This window comes from Ranitomeya imitator, chromosome 1, assembly GCF_032444005.1.
Source record: "Ranitomeya imitator isolate aRanImi1 chromosome 1, aRanImi1.pri, whole genome shotgun sequence".
Lineage (NCBI taxonomy): Eukaryota > Metazoa > Chordata > Amphibia > Anura > Dendrobatidae > Ranitomeya > Ranitomeya imitator.
This window is the reverse complement of record NC_091282.1, coordinates 258,129,420-258,154,060: the sequence shown is the minus strand read 5'-3', so window position 1 is coordinate 258,154,060 and position 24,641 is coordinate 258,129,420. Positions and strand designations below refer to the sequence as shown.

The following is a 24,641-nucleotide window of genomic DNA, read 5'->3' as shown; positions in this document are numbered from 1 at the left end:
AAGAAGGGGCCATGTTGTTGTCATTCTTTCATCTTTGAGGCCTTTGCTGCATGAGAAGGAGCATTGTCCTGCATCAAGAAATCATGACTTTCTTAAAAGATTCAGACTATTTCCAGCACCACAGCTTGTAGAAACCATCCGTAGGTTTGCAAGTTGATTTTGTGTCCATCTTCAATTTGAAAAGGTCCAACTATCTCCTCGTTACTGATACCAGCCCATAGCAGTATCCCACCTCCACCTTGCTGGCAGCTGAATCGCCAAGTGGATGTCTGTGCCAGTTACTGATCCAGCCTTGTGCCCATTCATCTGGTCCAGCAAGAATCACTCTAATCTCATCAGCCCATGAAACCTTTGAGAAACCAGTCTTCAGATATTTCTCGGCCCAGTCCTGACATTTCACCTTCTGTGTCTTGGCTCCTTGGTGGTCGGGTTTTCGCCTTCCTTACCTCGGCCATGTCTCTGAGCACTGATCACCTTGTACTTCTGGGCTCTCCAGAGAGGTTGCAGCTCTGGAATATGACCGCACTGGAGGATAATGGATTCTCGGTCACTTCACGTTTGATTGTTCTCAAAGCGTTTTTTATGACCCTATTGACTATTCTCAACAAAACTTTTGATGATTCTGTGTTTGCACCCAGTATCTTAGCACTTTCAAGAGTATTGCATCCCTCTGAGAGACTTGTAACAATTTTTAAACTTTTCATAGTCAGTTTAATCTCTTTTGGACCAATTTTACCTCAGGAAAACCATCTGCCTAATAATTCTGCGCACCTTGATAAGGGATGTAATATCCTCAGGTCTCACCCCCTCATTACACAGATACACATCACTTGACATGCTTCATCCAATAAGCATTCAGGTTTATACAGCTATTAGATGTAAGAGGGTGACAATACTCACCTAATAATTGTGCACACAGTACTTGGTGATCACCACAGCGGCCATATTGTCAGTGAAAAGAAAGAGGGAACTTAATTAGAATAATTTACAAAAAGTATATTTATATTTTATGACCTGTTTTACTATGTTAATGTTGGTATTTGTAAGCCCTAAGTGCAGTAACTGTGGTGTACTATAGTTATTTCCTTTTGCAATAACGGTAGTTGGTGAGGCAATCAGTCATTTATATAGTCATCTCTATGTTGCCCCTAGATTTTATCATACTCTTTACTGGTATTCCTTGATACATCATCTCTCCAGATCTTGATACCTTATCCACACCTTTATTTTAGTGTGACAAACTCAAAAGTGAAGTTTGGGGTTCTGTGATATAAGATATACTCTGAAATGATCTTTTTATTTGGCGTGTGGAACATATCATAGGTGACGATACTCCTCTGGCCTTTTGATACCAGATTGGTTACCTTTTATTAAACTTGCTCTCCCTGAGGGCTACTGCATTTGCTAATGGGTCGTAGGTGTGACTCCAGGAGAGTTCAAATCTGAAGCATATATTTCCTTAAATTGAATTTGTAAGCAGATTTTTGTTTCCCCATCTCAGCATGATGCATGGGCAGTGATCCTGTTTCCAGTGTTGTATCACTTACTGGGCTGTTTGTTGCATCTTTGGTAAAATCGCTGTTTTTTCTTCAGATCTGCTTGTTCTCTAATGCTGAGCCCTCTATAACCCTGCCCACACCACTGAATGGCAACTTTCTGTGTACACACTGCATAGGCAGAAAGCTGCCAATGAGTGGTGAGGGCAGGATTATACAGAGCTCATGAAAATGGAGGTCAGCATGGTTGTAGGTTTACTAGACCTTTAGTGATAATCTCTTGCTGATAAAACAATGATGTTATAAAAACTACCACAAGCAGTCCAGTAAGTGACACATTGCCGGAATCCGGGTCTATGTCTCTACATTAAACTGTTTTCAGATTAGGTGGAAAAAAAACTGGTAACAGATTCCCTTTAAACAATGTTATTCTTTTAACCCCTTAGTGACCGCCAATACGCCTTTTAACTGACCTGAGATATAAGCGACTTATATCCCCATACAGGTGACAATCCAGTAGCTGTCAGCTGTCAACTATAGCTGACAACTTGCTGCATCAGCCATGATCAGTGTTTGCACAATCCAAATCTATTTAACCCCTTAGATGCTGCTGTCAATAGTGACTACATCATTATAAACGGTTAACAGACTGTGGGAGCTTCCTCTTTATCCCAATTGGTGGTCTCAGATCATAATTTTGTGGTCCTGATGTTTGCCATGGCAATTCATGACCAAATAGCGGCCTTAGAGTCTGTCGGCTGTAGTAACCTGTTCAGAAGTTAGTGACATTTAGGTGGTAAAAATACACATTTTCATTCCTATCATGCCACTTTGCATTAATTCCTGAAAATTACCCGAAGGGTTAACAAACGACCTGACAGCAGTTTTCAATATATCAGGGGGTGCTGTTTTTAAAATGGTATCACTTGTGGGGATTTCCCTATATATAGGACCCCCAAATTCACTTCAAACATGGATAGGTCCCTAAAAAAATACATTTTGTAAATTTCCTTGAAAAAAATTTAAATTGTTGCTACATTTTTAATCCTCCAAAAATGCTAACAAAATAAAATAACATTTTGCAAATGGTGCTGTTGTAAAGCCGACATGTGGGAAATGTTATTTATTAATGTTTTGCTGTGGTATGACTATCGGGATTAAAGGGATAATCATTCAAAGTTTGCAAATTGCTAATTTTTTAACATTTTTTTCAAATTTCTGATATTTTTTATAAATAAACATAAAGCATATCAACCTAAATTTACCATTATCATAAAGTATAATGTGTCACGAAAAAACAATCTCAAAATCACTGGGATTTGTTGAAGCGTTCCAGAGTTATTACCACATAAAGTGACACTGGTCAGATTTCAAAAATTTGGCTCTGTCACTAAGGGGTTAAAATATATGCTTGTGTTTTTTTTTTTTATTCCCATGTATCAATCTTTTACTCTTTAAAGTTAGAGGGTTGTGCCTTGTTACTCTCCACTGCCTCTTCCCTTGACCATATGGAATAGCCGTAGCCTTAGTCTCTGCATGGAGTACATCCAGAAATGCACAAAGTCTTCAATATCAATAGGAAAATAAAGGCTACTGTTGGAAAACAGACCGCAAAAAACTATGAGAATGCCAAGTTGCGATCAATGAAAGAGAAGCAGTCAGATGGGGATATGAGGGGTTAATAGCGCCTGATCTGTGTCCTACATTTACCCTGAACTTGTCAAGCCAGTGACTGATTGAGCTGGTACTCCAGTGACACAGGGGTCAGCATTCACTCTCTATCAGCAGGCTTGCTTCCAAGGTCTGGGATTTAACTATGACGTAGTAATCCTTCATTTCACACTGTTTTTTCGTATTCAATGATTAACTGTACGATTCTCTGTTTCTTTCTTCCCCCTCAGGTTTGTTTGAATATGGCCGTAATTGGTCTGCCATTGCGAGAATGGTGGGCTCCAAAACAGTGTCCCAGTGCAAGAACTTTTACTTCAACTACAAGAAGAGGCAGAACCTAGACAGCATCCTACAGCAGCACAAACTCAAGATGGTAAGAGTCCGCCGCTCAGTGCCCTGGGGTGTCTGTTCTTTTCTTTTTCATATGTGTGTGTGTGTATATGTATGTATGCATATGTGTGTGTATGTATGCATATATGTGTGTGTGTGTGTATGTATGCATATATGTGTGTGTGTGTGTATGTATGCATACTGTATGTGTGTATGTATGCATGTGTGTGTGTGTGTGTGTGTATGCATATATGTGGTGTGTGTATGTTTGTATGCATATATATGGGTGTATGTATGTATGCATAATTATGCAAGTGATGGTTGAATTGATTTTCTAGCATTGCTTTGTATGTTTATTCATGTCTCAACTTTACAGTTTTAGGCCCGTCTCGCACATCAGTTTTTTTCCATCAGGCACAATCCCGGGAATTTTGAAAAAAAATGGATCCGGCAAAAGTTGCCTTCGGATCAGTTTGTTTCTCATAGACTTGTATTAGCACCAGATGGCCTCACGTTTCATCCGTTTTTTGCCAGATCTGTCTAAAATTAGTTTTCCGGCGGCCAGAGAAAATGTACATAGGAACGTTTTTTCTGTCCGGCGAAAAAACGCACAGCGACGGTTCTAGCGATGAAACGTGAGGTGAAATGGTGAATCCGGCGTCCGATTCCGGTTTTTCATGCATTTTTACATTCAAATATCTCTCTCTCTCTTTTTAACAAAAAAAAAAAAAAAACACAGATCCGTCACATCAGTTTTTCATAATTTGTGCCGGATCCGTTTTTAAAAAAAAATCGCCGGATTGTGCCTAAGGGCAAAAAACTGATGTGTGAAAGTAGCCTTACTTTGTATATTTGGAGCATATAACATTACTTCTCTGGTTGTTATTTATTCCTACTTGATTATGTGAAAGTGACAAATATCAATATAACGTAGTGCAGCACAGGCTCCTTATCTATTAACCAGCCAGTCAACCAGAATGCAGCAATAGCTCACCTGCAACCTCCAAACTACAGCAATAGCTCACCTGCAGCCTCCAAACTACAGCAATAGCTCACCTGCAGCCTGCAACCTACAGCAATAGCTCACCTGCAGCCTGCAACCTACAGCAATAGCTCACCTGCAGCCTGCAACCTACAGCAATAGCTCACCTGCAGCCTGCAAACTACAGCAATAGCTCACCTGCAGCCTGCAACCTACAGCAATAGCTCACCTGCAGCCTGCAAACTACAGCAATAGCTCACCTGCAGCCTGCAACCTACAGCAATAGCTCACCTGCAGCCTGCAACCTACAGCAATAGCTCACCTGCAGCCTGCAAGCTACAGCAATAGCTCACCTGCAGCCTGCAAACTACAGCAATAGCTCACCTGCAACCTACAGCAATAGCTCACCTGCAGCCTGCAAACTACAGCAATAGCTCACCTGCAGCCTGCAAACTACAGCAATAGCTCACCTGCAGCCTGCAAGCTACAGCAATAGCTCACCTGCAGCCTGCAAGCTACAGCAATAGCTCACCTGCAGCCTGCAAGCTACAGCAATAGCTCACCTGCAGCCTGCAAACTACAGCAATAGCTCACCTGCAGCCTGCAAACTACAGCAATAGCTCACCTGCAGCCTGCAAGCTACAGCAATAGCTCACCTGCAGCTTGCAAGCTACAGCAATAGCTCACCTGCAGTCTGCAAACTACAGCAATAGCTCGCCTGCAAACTACAGCAATAACTCACCTGCAGCCTGCAAACTACAGCAATAGCTCACCTGCAGCCTGCAAGCTACAGCAATAGCTCACCTGCAGCCTGCAAGCTACAGCAATAGCTCACCTGCAGCCTACAAACTACAGCAATAGCTCACCTGCAGCCTGCAAACTACAGCAATAGCTCACCTGCAGCCTGCAAACTACAGCAATAGCTCACCTGCAGCTTGCAAGCTACAGCAATAGCTCACCTGCAGCCTGCAAACTACAGCAATAGCTCGCCTGCAAACTACAGCAATAACTCACCTGCAGCCTGCAAACTACAGCAATAGCTCACCTGCAGCCTGCAAGCTACAGCAATAGCTCACCTGCAGCCTGCAAGCTACAGCAATAGCTCACCTGCAGCCTGCAAACTACAGCAATAACTCACCTGCAGCCTGCAAACTACAGCAATAACTCACCTGCAGCCTGCAAACTACAGCAATAGCTCACCTGCAGCCTGCAAACTACAGCAATAGCTCGCCTGCAAACTACAGCAATAGCTCACCTGCAGCCTGCAAACTACAGCAATAGCTCACCTGCAGCCTGCAACCTACAGCAATAGCTCACCTGCAGCCTGCAAGCTACAGCAATAGCTCACCTGCAGCCTGCAAACTACAGCAATAGCTCACCTGCAGCTTGCAAGCTACAGCAATAGCTCACCTGCAGCCTGCAAACTACAGCAATAGCTCGCCTGCAAACTACAGCAATAACTCACCTGCAGCCTGCAAACTACAGCAATAGCTCACCTGCAGCCTGCAAGCTACAGCAATAGCTCACCTGCAGCCTGCAAGCTACAGCAATAGCTCACCTGCAGCCTGCAAACTACAGCAATAACTCACCTGCAGCCTGCAAACTACAGCAATAACTCACCTGCAGCCTGCAAACTACAGCAATAGCTCACCTGCAGCCTGCAAACTACAGCAATAGCTCGCCTGCAAACTACAGCAATAGCTCACCTGCAGCCTGCAAACTACAGCAATAGCTCACCTGCAGCCTGCAACCTACAGCAATAGCTCACCTGCAGCCTGCAAGCTACAGCAATAGCTCACCTGCAGCCTGCAAACTACAGCAATAGCTCACCTGCAGCCTGCAAGCTACAGCAATAGCTCACCTACAAACTGCAGTTCTAGCTCGCATGTCTGAGTGTAGATTGACACTCCATTTTTCTTATTGGGATATGGATGTTTATAAGACATTGCATGCTCAGGTAACTTTCCATTCCTCTTCTAACAATTACTATTGAACAGAAGTTGCACGAAAGCAATCATGTTACTTTTTTGCCATTTCCACATCTGAAGCAGCAGATGTGTCTTACGATTTTTTTCATGTGACCTGTCATAGCATGAGATCATAGATTGTCATGGGTCTAGGGCTAGCCATTCACATGAGATGGCTGTCTGACGATCGCTTGTGTTTTCAGCAGGATGAGGGCAGAAAGACGTTGTCGGACTCCCCTTCCCTTCAGGAGACCACCATACACATCGGATGGTGGCCAGCCCCATCGTCTTTCACGTAATATACATGGTGGGACATGTATATGGATACACTTAAATAAAATGGCAATGGTTGGTGATATCAACTTTCTGTGTTTGGCACATTAGTATAGGGGAGGGTGAAATCTTTTCAAGATGGGTGGTGACCATGGCAGCCATTTTGAAGTTGACCTTTTTGGATCCAACTTTATTTTTTCCAATTGGAAGAGGGTCATGTGACACATAAAAATTATTGAGAATTTCACAAGAAAAACAATGGTGTGCTTGGTTTTAACGTAACTTTATTCTTTCATTAGATATTTACAAATTTCTTTTTGTTTACAGCCATTGACATGTCGCAGAGGTTAACACGTGAGGAGCGAATAGAAATTATGATGATGTCTGGTGAACGCAGTACCCGGGTCATTGCAGCATATTTCAATGCAAGACACTATACGCAAGAAAACAGTCACCATTCCCATTTTATTTAGGTTTATCCATATAAATGGCCCACCCAAAAAAGTTTGCCTCATCACTGAACATAATGTTCTGTGTAAACTGAGGGTCCTGTTCCAATTTTTGTTTTGCCCATTCTCGAAATTCAGCGCAACAATATGGCATCAGTTGAACATCCCTTCTGCTGATATTAGCTACTCACAAATGGCACCCTTTCAAAATCCAGCTGCTGCAGCATCTCAGCGAGGATGACCCAGATCGGCGAGCTGAATTTGCAGAATGGGCAAAACAAAAATTGGAACAGGACCCTCAGTTTACACAGAACATTATGTTCAGTGATGAGGCAAACTTTTTTGATGTGTCACTTGAACTTCTTCCCATTGGAAAAAATAAAGTTGGTTCCAAAATTGCCAACTTCAAAATGACCGCCATGGTCACCACCCATCTTGAAAAGTTTTCCCCCTCCCATATACTAATGTGCCACAAGCAGGAAGTTGATATCACCAACCATTCCCATTTTATTAAGGTGTATCTATATACATGGCCCACCCTGTATAAGGGGGTCTTAATGGGGTTGTCAAGAGACAATCATGGATAGCCATATGATGTATATGGAACTTAGTTGTGTTCGGCATTCTCCTAGCAATCAGTGGAGAGAGCAGGCGAACGTGATGCCACCTCTCCTACCATTGGTGTTGGATGCTGGCCAGAATAGGGGATCAGGGGATTTCTGCTCTAAATGCCACTCGTGAAACAACCTCTTTCAAAAGGTGTTATTGTTTACAGACTTTTAACATATCATACATTTTGGGTAGTGTGGTTGTGTGGAGGAGCATTTAGGTGTTTGTAAAGATGAAGAAGAGGTTGTCACATTATTTGGGGAAAATTAGTAAAGATTAGACCAAGTTTCTGATGTATTCACCATCCAAGTCCATAGGCTTACATTAGCCTGAGTGTCCTTTTGGCCTCCACCTGGCCTGTATACATAAGGTACTGTATGGAATAGTGTAGCAGACTACGCAATGATATACAGTAAGAAATATATTTTGTATCTTTTTTTTCCTACATTTGGACTCTATAGGTGAAGCAAGCTACTTATCTTATACTTCTCAGTATCTGACATATACATCTTGTGTATTTGTTAAAAGGGGGATAGAGACCTGATGTGAACAGACCCTTAAGGTACCGTTACACTAAGCGACGCTGCAGCGATATAGACAACGAGCCGATCGCTGCAGCGTTGCTGTTTAGGTCGCTTAGAGACGTCAAACACGGCAACACCAGAACGATGCAGGAGCGATCCAGTGACCTACTTATCGTTCTCGCTGGTTGTTAGCTCCATGTAAAAACATTGCTGGCATCGTTGCTTTTGCTGTCAAAAATGACGAATCACGCCGACCTGACGACCAAATAAAGTTCCGGACTTCTAGCTACGACCAGCGATGTCACAGCGGGATCCAGATCGCTGCTGCGTGTCAAACACAACGAGATCGCTATCCAGGACGCTGCAACGTCACGGATCGCTGTCGTTCTCGTTGTAAAGTTGCTGAGTGTGACGGTACCTTTAGGTTCCTTGCTGCCTTTTGTTACTAGTGTGCTATTGAGCATTAATGTGTTTTTACCAAATGTGGCTATGATTATAGTCTTTAACATGCTGGAGACATAAGATGACACAGCAGGTTCCCATGGTGCTTTCAAACTTGAATTTTAACATCATTTAGCACATTTAAGATGCCCCCACATATATATTTTTTTCTTGTGTTGTAGTTTTCCATCTTCTGAAAAATAAGGACAGACGGTCTATGATTGTGCCAGAGATTTTAATAAACCGAGAACATGGAGTGTTGGGATTCTTAAAGCTCTGTCTGCATGTTGCCGCTGTTCTGTCGGTTCTTCCATTAGGAGAAATGTAGACTTGATAATAAGTCATAGGTTCTACGTCCAAATGGATGGACAATTGATGTGGGAATCGAGTTGAAAAACCAAGCAAGTCTTGTAACCTTCAGTTTATATAATAAATCAATGTCAATCGCCTATATCTTCAAATTTTTGTCATGTAGAAAAAAGGTTGTTTATGTTTAACACCCCCCCCCCCATACAGTCTGGAACAAATATTATCACATACACTGAAAGCAAAACTTTACAAAGAAGTCAGCGGTGGTATGTTATCTCCTATGACCATGGGGTGCCATATTATGACACTGATAGTGTCGTGCTGCTGCTGTGAAAAAAAGATGTCAGCCCCCAATGCCTTCTTTAAACGCCTATAACACATGAAATATGTTTAAAATGCATTCAAAACTTGGTTATAACAGCATGTTATGCTACTTTACATTGATTTATTAATGATCTACAAACGAGGTAACTTCCCTTTAATAAAACTTTATTATATGTGAAAGATATACATCTCCCCAAAAAATGAATGTTCAAAAATCAAAAGTTAAATCAATGCATACAAAAGTATAAACTTTTTTTTGGCCGCAGACTGGTTAAATTTGACTATGTAGACCAGAGTTTTTTCATTAGCGGTTGCTCATCAGAAAGAGAAGGTGAAGGAGACCTTTACCATAGTAACCATTGTGCTCAGTCTCTGCATGGCTGTTTTCCCCTCTGTTTGTCTTCAGGTTTCTCTTTAGGCAACACGAAAGCAATTAAGATGCAAGTAGAGTGCATGTCTCCAGCTCTTGTGACTCACATTTGGTTAAAAGACCAAATAAATAAATGAGAAGCGGTTTTGTGATAAGGACCATGTTGGGCATTTATTACCGTGTAACTGTACAGAATTATGCTCTGCATCTTCATGCCGTTTTCCAGTCCCTGAATGGAAGTATTTCAGATGCTTTTAGGGCCAGTTTGCAACCTGTGTATAAATAGCACACATCCGGAGCAGCCATTATCTCAGGCAAGCGACCCAGTACAAGTGCAGGCGGCTGCCAAATTGCAGAAACACTCCATCTGCGAGCAGGTGAACGGACACGAAAAAAAGAAACTTAATTCTAAGATTTAAACATTAAGGCTATGTGCACACGTTCAGGAATCTCTGCAGAATTCTCCTGAACAAAACCGGACGATTTCTGCAGGAAATCCGCTCTGTTTTTTTTTTTTTTCGCGGTTTTTTTTGCGTTTTTTTCTGGAGTTTCCCAATGCAATAATATAGCGGCAAAAAATCCTGAAAATTAATGAACGTGCTGCATTTTTTACCGCGATGCGTTTAAACGCAGCATGTGCACAAAAACTGAAATGATGGGATGCTTACTGTAAGCTTTTTTTAGCGTTCTTTCCACAGAAAACGGGCAAAAAATCCTGAACGTGTGCACATAGCCGAAGGCTAGTGCTACATGACAACATGGACTGCGTGACATTAGGATCGCAAAGTGCTAAACATCTGGGACATTTCTGGCACAGCGATAACATATAAGTATCCGATAGCTAGAGATGTCTCGATGGCCTCCAACATCTGGAGAGAGGGGGCCCATATACCCATGGAATAGAGAGGTATGCATTCACACGTTAAAATCAAATCCTATGTTTTGGCACTTTTTATAAACCATACTTATAGGCATCGTGTGACTGATTAGCGTAGAAAATTTGAAAAGTTGCTAACTTACAGATCTGCAGCGTTATACCATCTGATTGAGATTTTATCTTCTTCTGATGGGTTGCTGACTATTGTTTTATGGCAACACAAATGTGCATATATGGTATCACAATGTTCATCACTAGTGGTATTTTTTTGTTTAAATTGTACCGGTTGGTTTGTTGGAATCAATGATTAGACGTTGCATTATTGAGGCAGACTTGATATTAAGTAACTTATTTCTTCTAGGAGAAAGAGCGCAACAACAGGCGAAAAAAGAAAAAAGCAGCTCAGATGGAAGAGGAGGTCCAGTACACCCCTGCTGTAGAGGATGAGGAGATGGAGGGGTCGGGGATTAGTGGGAATGAAGAAGAAATGGCAGAAGAAGGAGACAGTAAGTGTCTGAAATGTTTTCTGCTTACATTATCTGTTGTATATGTTAAAATTCTTCAAGGAGTGGTCCGAATCCACAATTTATTTTACTCCTAAATCTCTATTTAATGTCATCATCTAACCTTTTTTTCTAATATACTCAAATTAAAAAGTCCCTGCCATTCCCTCACAACTCTGAACTGCTTCTTTTTTTTTCACTACTTCCTCTTTGATGACAATTTGTTTGAGAATCCCGATACATAGTACATGCTGGGATAGTGAAATGAGTCGACGTCAGGGGGCAGAGGCTGCTGTCACTGCCGCAGCCTCTGCCCACACCATGAAACGAAGCGTCATCGATGATACCCGTTTGTAGTCCCTGCTCTACCGTCGATGGTGAATTCCGAGGTATGCTCAGTAGATTCTTGCTGGCTCTGTGCAGAAGTGACGAGCCGGCGAGAGCGCACTGTCAATGAGCGTTGTAAAAAGAATACCCGGCATACAGGAAATGTAGAGCCCACCTCTGCCTCCGCAAGTGATGGATGTCACTTGCACAGGCATAGCTGGTCTATAATCCAATTAACTTTGTAGTATATTTCTATCATAGAAATCTGCTTTTTTTCTCCATTTATGAGCCACTCAACCCCAGCTCTACTCTAAAACCATCATTTACTCTGAAAAACAGCCAAAATTGATTTTGGTTAAAGGAAATCTGATAGAGGATAGAGAAGTGCCAGATTACACAGCCTATGAAAGACGGCCTTTCATCAAATATATTTCACGTTTAACTGGACACATGATGTAATAGTGGCTGCAGAGCGGAATAACACTTTTTTTTGCCTCTCTTTTGCAGAGATATTAGCAATTAAAGTATTTGGCACCTAATGAGTTAACTTTTGTTAAGTCTGGGTGGGTGTTTTCAGATAGCAACTCCTAAAGCGAAAAGAATTGCAGGACCCCAGTTAAAACACCAACTTGAACTTAAAGGGGTATTCCCATCTCCAATATCCTATCCCGATATGTGATAGGTATAATAATATTAGCAAATTCCTCCAATTTGAAATGTAGTATAGTTTTTCTGACTCGCTGTGTCTCTTTCCACATGTAGAGCATTGCAGGACCTTAGGTGCCCATGGTTATGACCACTGATGTAGTGACAGCTAGCTAGTTGCTAGTGGTCGTAACCATGGATACCTAAGGTCCTGTATTGCCTGCACATGAGGGAAGAGACTTGATGAATAAGAAAAACTATACTACAGTTCTAATTGGAGGTACGGTATTTTATAATATTATTGTTATTGGACCTGCTACATATTGGGATAGAATCTTGGAAATGGGAATACCCCTTTAAGTAAGGTTAACTCATGAGATAGTAAATTGAAATATCTCTGAACCGACATAAGAAATAACAAATTAAAAATAAATCTTTTATTCTGCAGGTAGAGCCCGTGACAAATTCAGGCAATCAGAACCATTTCCATCAAGTGACTTCCCTCATCCCTAGTGTTGGTTTCACAGCTACACTGCTCAGTAATTCTGTGCAGTATTCTTCATATTTCTATTTGTGTTGAACACACAGTATGAAGAACACGAGTCCCCTATGTTTATATGTACTTTCTATGTGAGACATTATGGCAGCTAGTCTCCGCCAACTAGCTCCTTGAGAACTGAAAATTAGAGACCGAGCCTGCAATGGAGAAAACTTTTGAATAATGGATAATATAAGTCATATAATGGACATAAATTGTGTTATTCTTCATGTACTCAAACTTGACAGCCTATTTGGCAATGTACTCACACAGCTTATTCTGAAAAGTCACCTGCAATGAGAGAGATGATATAAATAGCCAAGTGTGTATTGAATATCTGTTGTGCTTGCCCAAAAGACTCAGGCTTTCATTCTGCATTTTGAGTATACTCTTGGAAGTATATTGTGAGAAGATTTCCCAGCATCTACCTCTTATGTATGAAATCATCTACATGCATATGTTTCTCATTGCCTGTCCTATTGAAAAGAAGCATTTCTTTTATACAAGAAAAGTACTGTCTTTTGGTCAATGTCAGGTTAATGAGAGCCTATAGACATGCTTAATCAGTGCACCAAATGCACAGTGCGAGGTCAGTGTGACTGGTCCCTAAAGCTGGCCATGGCCAGTAAACGTTTGTCCAATAGAACACCATTCTTCCCAACTCCTATATAAACATAGGTGCTCGACCAAACATTCATAAGTTTTCAACAGCAAGATGGTAGAAATCCTTGCAGACGCCTCTGTCAGTGGTGTATTTGCCTGATTATTCTTTTCCCTGCCACCACCTATCGGGAGGGGGGGTGGGGGAGAGAGTTGGGAGGCCGCCATTATCAGATGGTCGTCTGGTCCCACCAAAATAGGTTCGAAAGACATTTATCTAATGTGTATGGTAGCCTTTACTATCATTATGCCATCACCTTATAAGATAGGAATACCGATTTTAATATTTTTTTTTGTCTATATGTTAACAGTGTAATATGCATTTAGACTTGATGTGCGGGTGTTATTTTATAATATGCACATATATTTTTAATAAATTATAAACATTTTAAATAGTTAGACCTGGATTTCTGTAGGGTTTCAGGCTGTTAATGACGTCTTCCTGATGCTTGTCTTGTTCCTTCAGCTGCAGTGAACAACAGTTCAGATACAGAGAGCGTTCCATCTCCGAGACAGGAAGCCAAAGAAAGCCGAGACAATGAAGCCAAGCCAGTAGGAACCTCTCTAGTGGAAACGAACAGTGAGGCACCGGCTGATCCTGGCAACTCAACTGTGCAGCACTCTCAGGAAATTACAGAAAGGACTAGTAATATGGAGGAACCCAAAGAAGATCCAGAATCTAGTACAGTGAAAAAGGAAGAGGAAGATGAAGACAGATTATGTGAGGAACCAAGCAAAAGTGAAATAAAGCAGGAAGAAACTGAGGACTATAAGGAAAATGTTGCCGAAAAGATCGATGAGCCACCAAAAGAGGCATCAGAAGTACCACAGAAAGTGGAAAAGAAGCATAGCAAACATGGGGGGAAGACAAATGCAGACAGTGACTCTAGTGCCACCTGCAGTGCAGATGAGGCTGAAGAGCAGGATTCCACTGAAAAGAACAGGTATGAAGTCATCTTCTAGGCTTTGGAGGGAAACCATAGCACTTATTCTAATTAAATGGCAGCTGCTTAAATTAACAAAAAAATGATCTTAGGAGTGTTTGCTCTATCTGTAGAGGCTGTCGTGGATAGTGTGTGCCACCAGATCATCACCATATTGTAGTAGTTTGAGGGTCACACTTCTACACCAGTATTTAGATCTTACAGGACTCCTCAACAGGAGGAAGAAGCACAAATTTCTACACTTGAGAACGAGCACGGAAGAAACGTCATGAGAAAAAACGGATCCGGCGGCAACTTTTGCCGGATCCGTTTTTTTCTAAATTTGCCGGATTGTGCCTGACGGCAAAAACCTGATGTGTGAAAGTAGCCTAAGTGTTACTTGACAATAATAATAAAGGCTACTGATGTCCCTAATGTGATGATAATGAGGTCTGATTTCTTCATTCTTGAAGAATGTGCCGTTGGCTTTAGTGTATTAGGAATCGCTTCTTCATGGCCAAGGATTTCAATGAGTTTTAATATTCAAGTTTCCTCTGATCTAGGACAATGCTCCTTTCTCACCTTTATTTTATGTAATGTACAGATAGCTTATACAGGAAAGATATATATCTTGGTACCGTGTTAGCCAGTAGATAGAAATATATATAGCTTATATAGTTTTTGTGGTGTAAATATTTTCACATAATTTAGTGGAATTATGACACAGACCTCCCTATGCAATATCGTCCGGTTTACGTTCTTCACTCCAATACGAATCCTCCATTGCAGTCATTTTTCAATGTACTGACTGTGACTCACAACTAGTTTGTTTCTGAGAGAAAGGTAGAAAACATAACTCTTTGTCATGTTTAAATTGCTTGTTTTTAACCACGAATGTTCCAGACAAATAGCCCAGATTTTTGTGATTCATTCTGTGTCCTACAAGAGACTTGTCCAAATAGGCAAAGGCTTTTCAAATACAGCTTATAATATGTTGACCTTGTGTGTGGGAGCAGGATTATGTTTGCTTCAATTTGGATTTTGAGAGACAATTGTATTGGTTCCTTTTTTTTCTATGAAGCCCAATTATCTGACCTCATAAAAATTGCTTTTACCTCCAACGTCTCTGTCCCTGTAGTGAGGTGACTTCCTCTAGAAGAGCTCTTCAGTTAAGTGTCTTTTGGAAATGCATCATCCTAGTGATGACCATTGTCTGAGGTTTTTCACAATCCACCTTTGTTTGGAAGGATCTATATTTGTAGAGTATTAAGTGCTTGCTGATTGCTTCCAGGAAAAGATCTTCAAATACTATACGAAGGATGAATAAGATGACGTTCATTGTAAGCACTACATGACATATTGGCTTTGCTTGCTTTGACGGCTTGTTGTAGGCTTCGCCTTAATTTTCTCTTGGAGGAAAGCTAGAAGTTCTGTCTTGTTTTATCACCATAGATTTCCATTACTTGGACATTTCCAGGATTCAGTGGCTGCAAGCTTCTTTCCCAAGGATTATTTGTTCAAAGAAAAGCCACTGAAAAAAAAGCTTTAAAGGGGTATTTCCATCTCGTACAATTATTTCATGTCCATAATTTATGCAATGATTGACTTTATGTCTTTAAAATAGAGTTGAATTGTGTGTATGAATTCTCATATAAATGAATGGGAATTGCAGCCATATCTCCTGCAGGTCAGGCCCTCTTACCGAAATAGATGCAGGTCCCAATGGTGGGAGCTCATCTACTATACATTTATGGTCATTCCCATGGATATACCATAATTGTCCAACTTTGTCACTAATTTGTTTTTTTTTTTTGCTGGTCCAAATAATCAACAATAATGAAGCAACCTTGCAATTAGTCTGATCTGACACCTCCTTATTCACACGTCTGATTTTTCCATGTATTAGAAAGACGGCCCAATTATTCTTATCAGACTTTGGTTAGAGTGGGGTGCGAGTGTCATCTGTTATTCTTGTATGAAGAAAACTAAAAAAAAATTAAAAAAAATTCTCCACCTTATCTGTTTTGAAAATCAGACCTATTGACTCGATTCTGATCTGAGGGTCGGATAAAAATTAAACTTGGCTCTGCAATTTTCCGTTGACCTCCAAGTTCAGATGTGTCAATGAGACCTTAGTGTTGATGGCATACTTGCCAAGATTTCTATGGATGGTTAAAGGGATACTCCCCTCTCCAAGATCCTATCCAAATATGTAGTAGGTTTAATAATAATAATAATAATAATAATAATAATATTAGCAAATGCCTCCAATTAGAAGTTTAGTATACTTCTTTTGATTCACGCTCTCTTTCCTCATGTGCAGGCATTACAGTACCTTAGGTATCCATGGTTACGACCACTGATATAGTGACGGCTAGCTGCCAGTGGTCAAAACCATGGATACCTAAGGCCTTGCAATGCCTGCACATAAGGAAAGAGACATAATGAATCAGAAGAACTATACTAGATTTCTAATTGGAGGTATTTTCTATTATTATTATTATTATCACTATTATTACACCTACTACATATTGGGATAGGATATTGGAGATGGGAATACCCCTTTAAGCCCTGCCCCTGAAAACACTACCCCTACTGGGAACTTCAGTGCCTGTCCGAAATACCCACTTTTGGGTGGGGTTTTCCTGGGATATAATGGACAATTTGCACATATGTGAGGTATATCTGTACATCTCCATGGTAACAGACTACATGTAAACTCATGTAGTCTGATCCTTTAGTCATTTCATACAATTTATAGATTAGCCAGAAGGACCAATGTTGCAAAGAGAATAAATGGAAGGGAATTTGAAAGCCGGATCAGACAACACGGGCGTTTGTTTGTAATCTCGAACCAGTTTTGGATTGGTGATGGTTCACACACAGCCTTAAAGCATTTTTTTTTTAATTTAAAAAGTGCAATGTTTCCTGTTCATGATTGAATAGAAAAAACCGTAATATAAAGGAATAGGTGGGCTAGTGTCAGCTCAGTGGGAGCTCTGTAGCGGCTGGAGAGGGCGTTGTAGCAGGTTTTCTATAAACCGTGTGTAAGCTGAATAGTGTGGTAATCTGGTTTTTAGAAATGGATGAATTCTAGTCCTACTAGCCAGTTGGTGGATGCATCAGAGGAGGAAACAATTTGCAGAGTAAGATATTTTTTACTTACAATGATTTGCTATGGTGCTTTATTATTTTTAACCTTCACGAGTCTGAATAAAGATTCGCATTATATGGTATGTTTTGTGACGGTCATGAACAAGTCTTGGCACTGCACTCCTTCTCTGGTTTTCCTTGCACGTCAGTATCTCTGCCACCCATCAAGCACAGTTTGGTGCCCGTGTGTGCACAGAAAACTTGCCATATATGCCACCACCGTTCATAAGGTGATAACATACAGTAACCTTTTACTATCACTTTAGAAGATGTAAATATTCCTTTAAAGGGAAAGCGACAGTTAAATTCTTTAAAAAGCGCATTATTTTTACATTATTCGTATGAATTACAGCCAGTCTTGCTGTTTTGATATGGAAATTGTTTGACATTTGTGTTCAAGGCAAAGTATACATTGGCAAACAACTGCCTGTAACTGTCACATCCTTCATGTTACCTCTAGTTTGAACATTTTTGCATACTGCAACTTTAATACCTACTTAGTGCACACTTATCTAATGTGAAAATTTGTTTCCTCAATTGGTGTAAACAGTGATTCAAAGGTACAGTGCTTGAAAGATTGTGAACCCTTCAGAATTTTCCATATTTCTTAAATTTTACCTATAAGTATTTTGGCACGGTTCCACCCCTAAGTGTTTTTGGGATGCAGTTACTGACAGCTCAGCCATCCAATCTGGTGCTGGGGCGTTCTGAAGCTGTCAGTACTTTGATTGACAGCTCAGTCATCCAGTCTGGTGCAGGGACATGCTGATCTGTCAGTGTGTTAATTGACAGCTCTGCCGTCCAATCTGAGACTAGGAGGTGGCTGTCTCTAGGTGTTCATTATCTCAGGTGATTACCAGGTTACTTAACTGGGCTGTTACTTTCAGACCTCTGCCAGATGTACATTTAGTTACTATATGGTTTGTCTCTTTCTGCCTTGCGTTCTGTTTGTAGATCTTTTGTTGCTTGACCTTGGACCTCGTTCTGTCCATCTGTCTGTAACCCCTTCTGCTCTGATCTGCTATCCTCCTGGTAGTCTGACTACACCTTTGTCTCCTCCTTCTGTTTATGGTGTACCTTTTTGGCTTTTACCTTAGACTTCTGACTATCCCGTCTCACGGTTTGGCTGTGAGAAACGACTCAGCGTCACATATATTAGATTTTTGAAAAGTAGAAAAGCGAACCAAATCAAACAAATGAGTCAAAAATATTACGCTGTCAATTTTTATTGAGGAAAATGATCTTATATCACATGTCTAAAAAGGAGAAAAACAATGGCACTAATCATAACTCGCACAACTTGAAAGGAAAACCGCACACCTTGCGATTATTCAGGAACTCTGGGTGCTTTACCAAGTGCAAGATTTTCGTGAAACTTCAAAGAAAGGAAAGACGGCACTCTGTCACATAAAAAGTGTCTTTTATTGCAGAATCATTAAAAAATTGATGCATAAAAATGCAGGTGCAAAAGATAGACGAAGGCCATTTCACTGACAGTGGTGCTTCAGTGGTCTAGTCTCTTGCACCTGCATTCCCCTGCATCCATTTTTTAATGATTATGCAATGCAGGACTTTATATGGTACAGAGAGTGGCGCTTTATCTCTCTTTTGAAGATGTTTTTCAAATGTCTGTGAGTGGCAAAAGTATGTAATCCTTTGCGTTCAGTATCTGATGTGCCATAATTACATCTAAAGGTTTGTGGTAATTATTGGTGTTGTATTTTTATATATGATTACTCACTAAGTAACCCATGCCTCTCTGCTGCTGGTACTCCTCCATTCCTGCCTGCCAATGCCATTAGTATGATGAGTTCACATCAACCCATCCAGAAGAGTATGGAGCAACGACTATTATCAGCTATTATCATCTTGAATAAGCACCTATTTTGTCTAACAGTCCACCAGACTCTGGATGCTTTTTAGCTAAGGACATAGCATGTACTAAACAATTTTTTTAGGAACAGCTTTAATAAAAATTTCTATTGGAAGGTTGTAGTTTTGCTGATGTTCTTCTATAAATCTTATTATCATTACTGCATAAAAGCTTCACAAGTGCACCAATAGATGTGGCGTAAAGTGTGTGTGACAAGTCTAGCAATTTGTGCCAGACCTTTGTTTCATGCGTCGCTTTGGCAAATTTTGGTAAATCTGGTGCATTTTTGTGTAATCTTGACAATTGATGCATCCATCAAAACTAATTAAAAGGTTCTTAAATTCGGTGTCTTTGAATATGGAAACAAGAAATAAGCAGCAGGCACGATCGGGACTGACCTTTTGTGTTTTTCTGAGTGCAGGCTGATGTCTCCCCGGCCTAGTCTGCTGAGCTCTGGCAGTGACACGCGAGTTAAAGCCTCGCCTCAGAAACCAATGGACCTGAAACAACTGAAGCAGAGAGCGGCTTCCATTCCACCCATCGTAAGTAACTGCGAGAAAAGCAATTCACTGTGCGTGGACATAAGGGGAATAGGGGAACAATATACCGAATGTTCTGAAGAATGGGTGGCAAAGTTCTGACAAACGCTTACAATATGTATTTTCTAGTAGAACATGCAACATTTATGAGTTAGCGGTTGTCACCTTTCAACTATCTTTAGCCCATAGGCTCAATGATGCGTAAAGAACAACCTGAGCTTTATATGCCCTCTCTCTACAATAAGAAATGTTGTTACAGAAAACTAGCTCGACGCCTAGCTTATGTTCAATGGTTTGTGCCGAGTTAGCATCTTGGTATAGGGAACGCCCTGTGTGCTATGTCAAGGTCTGCTACATCTGTACTAATTATCTTCAGTTTTTACAGGTACCCCAATCTTCAGATATTCTCCCTGGTTTAGAGTTTTGCAAACTCTCTCTAGGAGAGATTTTCTTTGTCCGACTCCTGACCAATGCTGTGTGTGACCGGCCTGGTTGACTGCTCATTTCAGCAGCTAAACCAGCCCCTTTTTCTGTTTTTGATTTGATTTTGGCACAGACTGGCACTGTGAAATCTATAAGAGAAGAGAAGTGTAAGGTGCTCCGGTGTGCAGAGATCCTTAATCAAGTTGGGTTGTTGAAGGCCGGCAGAAAAGGCATATAGTAGTAGTAATAGTTTTTTAATAGGAAGCTGTCGAGCAATTCATGCTGCTCAAACCACTGGCAACATGAATCACAGCCTAGCTGCATAATTGTAGCAAGGTGTAATATCTTCTGACATGCTCCAGTGTTGTAAAGTAATATACTTTGAAGATCTGTCTTGGGACTATAGCCAGAGACCAGACGAGTCCGTCACCACCCACCTGCCAGATCTTCCCAGTGCTGCTTCGGGTGATTGTCAGGTCTCTCCCTCTCATGTATGTCGTACAGCCAGGTTCTGATTCATGCTGTTCAGGATTTGGGCTGCATGAATCATCTGCAGTTTGTCGTAGTTGATGGTTAATTGTATAAATAAATAGTTAATAAATATATAGCGCTTCTTGGGCAGGTAGTATAGTCATAAAAATTATATAAAATAATTAAAACTGGGCTAAATGTGCAAAAAAAAAAGGCCCATTTACACAATGACGTCATGGGGTAAAGGGTCAATAAACAAATGAGGGATAGTTAAAAGTACATAATGTATAATGCCAACACATGGTGGTATACGATATAGACTTGGTATATAGTAATTAGTGATGAGCGAGTGTACTTGTTCCTCGGGTTTTCCAGAGCACGCTCGGATGACCTCTGAGTATTTACGACTGCTCGGAGATGAAGTTTTCATCGCCTCAGATGAATGATTTACAGCTACTAGCCAGGCTGAGTACATGTGGGGGTTGCCTGGTTGCTAGGGAATCCCCATATGTAATCAAGCTGGCTAGTAGCTGTAAATCATTCAGCTGCTGCGATGAAAACTAAATCTCCGAGCAGTCACCCAAGCGTGCTCTAGAAAACCCGAGCAACGAGTACACTCGCTCATCTATATATATAATTGTCTAAGGGATGCTTCCGTCTTTCTGTCGGCAACTTCCGTAACGGAAATCCCGCGTCGCTGATTGGTCTCGCCAGCTGCCTGTCATGGCTGCCGCGACCAATCAGCGACAGGCACAGTCCAATTAGTCCCTCCCTACTCCCCTGCAGTCAGTGCCCGGCACCCGCATGCTCCCCTCCAGTCACCGCAGTCAGTGCCCGACACCTGCATGCTCCCCTCCAGTCACCGCAGTCAGTGCCCGGCACCTGCATGCTCCCCTCCAGTCACCGCAGTCAGTGCCCGGCGCCCGCATGCTCCCCTCCAGTCACCGCTCACACAGGGTTAATGCCAGCAGTAACGAACCGCGTTATGCCACGGGTAACGCACTCCGTAACCGCTGTTATTAACCCTGTGTGTCCCCAACTTTTTACAAGAGTAAAAAGATGTAATGTTAAAAATAATAAAAAACAAAAAACCTGCTATACTCACCCTACGTAGTCCGCCGAGCCACACGCGGCCTGCGCCATCTTCCCTTCCCAGAGATGCATTGCGAAATTACCCAGAAGACTTAGCGGTCTCGCAAGACCGCTAAGTAATCTGGGTAATTTCGCAATGCATCCTGGGAACGGAAGATGGCGGCAGCCGCGCGCACATCGCCAGAGTTTCACTGGATCCCAGGGGGTGACTGTATAACTATTTTTTATTAGAATTTTTTTTTTGACAGGGAAATGGTGCCCACACTGCTAAATACTGTGTGGGCAGTTTTATATACCGCGTGGCTGCTATATACTACATGGGCAGTGTTATATACTCTGTGGGCTGTGTGATATACTCCGTGGGCTGTGCTATATACTACATGCCATGTGTTATGTTATATGTTACGTGGGCTGTGTTATATACTGCGTCGGCTGTGTTATATAGTACGTGGGCTGTGTTATATACTCCGTGGGCTGTGCTACTGTTTATACTACATGCCCTGTGTTATATACTACATCGCCTGTGTTATATACTGCGTGGGTTGTGTTATATAGTATGTGGGCTGTGTTATATACTGTTTGGGCTGTGTTATATACTGCGTGGCCACTGTTATATACTGCGTGGCCTGTATGAACACATGGGGTATTCTACAATATGTATGTATGTATATAGCAGCCACATAGTATATAGCACAGGCCACGTAGTATTTGCTATATACTACGTGGCCTCTGCTATATACTATGTGGCTGCTATATACATACATGCATACATATTCTAGAATACCCGATGCGTTAGAATCGGGCCACCATCTAGTCACTAATAATTCATTTTATAAACATTCAATGTTAAAATGAAAATACTGAAAAATGGCGTCAAAGGTGCGAATGAATTATAGGCTAAAAAAAGCTAAGTACACAATGCTAAACAAGGCATCACACAGTAGACTTGGGAGTGTAAAATCTAAACCTCCAAAGTTAAAATGAAAATACTAAATGCAAGTACAACAGACATGACTATGAGGATACCAATCTCTAGAACACAGGTTGATGAAATCAATCAGATAGACTAAAGGTTTAAAAAGAAAACTACAAGAGCAATTACAACAAACAGGACAATGAGGGTAGGAATCACTAGAATACAGACTGATAAAAATCAAAGCACATTCAAGGACTTCTACATGGAGATGTGGGCTGTTATCTCCAAAGGGGTCATCTGACCACTTTAAGTCCAACAATAATGGCAAAATGGTGTGACAACCTTCCTGCGTCAATCATGAGGCTAAAAGATGTATAACCTACTGATTTGTGAAGATGTAGTTGATCTGGGGTACCTCTTCTAAGGCTACGTTCACATTTGCGTTGCGTCGGGCGCATGCGTCATGCGCCCCTATATTTAACATGGGGGCGCATGGACATGCGTTGCACTTGCATTTTGTGACGCATGTGTCACTGCAGCGCATGCGTCAGGGCGCAGAGGACGCTACATGATGAAGTTTTTTCTGTGCCAAAAACCATGAAAAAGTGAACGCATGCGTCACAAAACGCTGCGTTGTGCATGCGTTCACATTTGCGTTGTGCGTTGCGTCGCCGACGCAGCACCGCACAACGCAAATGTGAACGTAGCCTAAGAACTTCTGTAAGGAAGTGTACATCTGTAAGGTCGCTTATCCAGGTTATGTAAATAAAAGCTTATAACCTGACGTTAAATTAATCCATTGGTTGTATAAATTATTCTTTTGAAAGCTGAAACCCTCCGAAATGTGGTTTATGTTATGAAAATAAATTGGCATCAATGCAGAATTATTGATCAGTTAATGGACACAGAATGGTCAGATTTTTTTGGCAAGACAAAAGTTTTGTCGCCCACAGAAAGTACTGTGATATTCAAACAAATAATTAACTTAAACTACAAATATATGTTGCATAACATTGGTGAATTAAGTTGTGGTGGTATTAGAGACACATTTAATATTTTGTGTGACTTCCATGAGCTTGAAGGACTGCATCCATGCGGTTCAAAAATGATTCATACAATTTATTAATGAAGTCATCAGGAATGCAGTCTTACATTCCTCCCAGAGTTCATCTAGATTCTTTGGCTTTGTCTTCCAAGCTTCCCCTTTCATCCTACCCCAAACATGCTCAATGATGTTCATGTCTGGTGACTGGGCTGGCCAGTCCTTGAGCACCTTGATCTTTTTTGCCTGGAGGAACTTTGTTGTAGAGATGGATGTATGAGATGGAGCACCATCCTGCTGCCAAATTTGACCCCTTTTATGATTTAGAATATGAGGTAGCTAATACTTCTTGATATTTTTATTGATATTGCCTTCCACCTTGCAAATGTTTCACACACTCCCATACTGAATGTAACCTCAGACTATGATCTTTCCACCACCAAATTTAACTGTTTTCTGGGTGTATTTTGGATCCATGCGAGCTCTAGTAGGTCTCCTGCAGTATTTGCGGCTGCTGTGGTGTAATTCTACTGAAGATTTATGAGAGACATCCACCTCCTGCCTCTTTTCCAGCATCCATCTGTTTAGTAGGCTGCGGGACTTTGCAAATGCCACATGGTTTTTTATTTGCCTTTTGTTTAGTGCTGGCTTCTGGGCACTGATTTGACCATGGAGGCCATTTCGAGACAGAATCCTACAAACTGTTCTAGTTGACACAGGGACTTGAGGTGACCAGGCCTGTTAGAGCTCTGCTGCAGTGGAAGAGGGGTTTGCTTTAGATTTTCTAACCAGCAAACGTTCCTCCTGAGCAGTTGTCTTGCGGGGTCGGCCAGACCTGGGCTTGTCAAATACATCTCCAGTCTCTTCATATATTTTCTTTAATTCTTTGTACCTGACGCTTAGACACCTTAAAG

At 41.3% G+C, this 24,641-nt stretch overlaps 1 protein-coding gene across 26 annotated transcripts in view; it reads left to right on the top strand.

Moving 5' to 3' along the window:
* The window catches only part of NCOR2 (nuclear receptor corepressor 2), a 574,536-nt gene that overhangs the window by 479,096 nt on the left and 70,799 nt on the right, over window positions 1-24,641 (top strand). For 25 of the 26 annotated variants that reach the window (XM_069756005.1, XM_069756000.1, XM_069756002.1 and 22 more), the window contains 4 exons: window positions 3,398-3,540; window positions 10,984-11,128; window positions 13,762-14,239; window positions 19,666-19,786. In XM_069756005.1, coding sequence (XP_069612106.1) covers window positions 3,398-3,540; window positions 10,984-11,128; window positions 13,762-14,239; window positions 19,666-19,786 — 887 coding nt within the window. The remainder of the gene's footprint in view (window positions 1-3,397; window positions 3,541-10,983; window positions 11,129-13,761; window positions 14,240-19,665; window positions 19,787-24,641) is intronic. The other variant, XM_069756001.1, reaches the window with a different exon arrangement.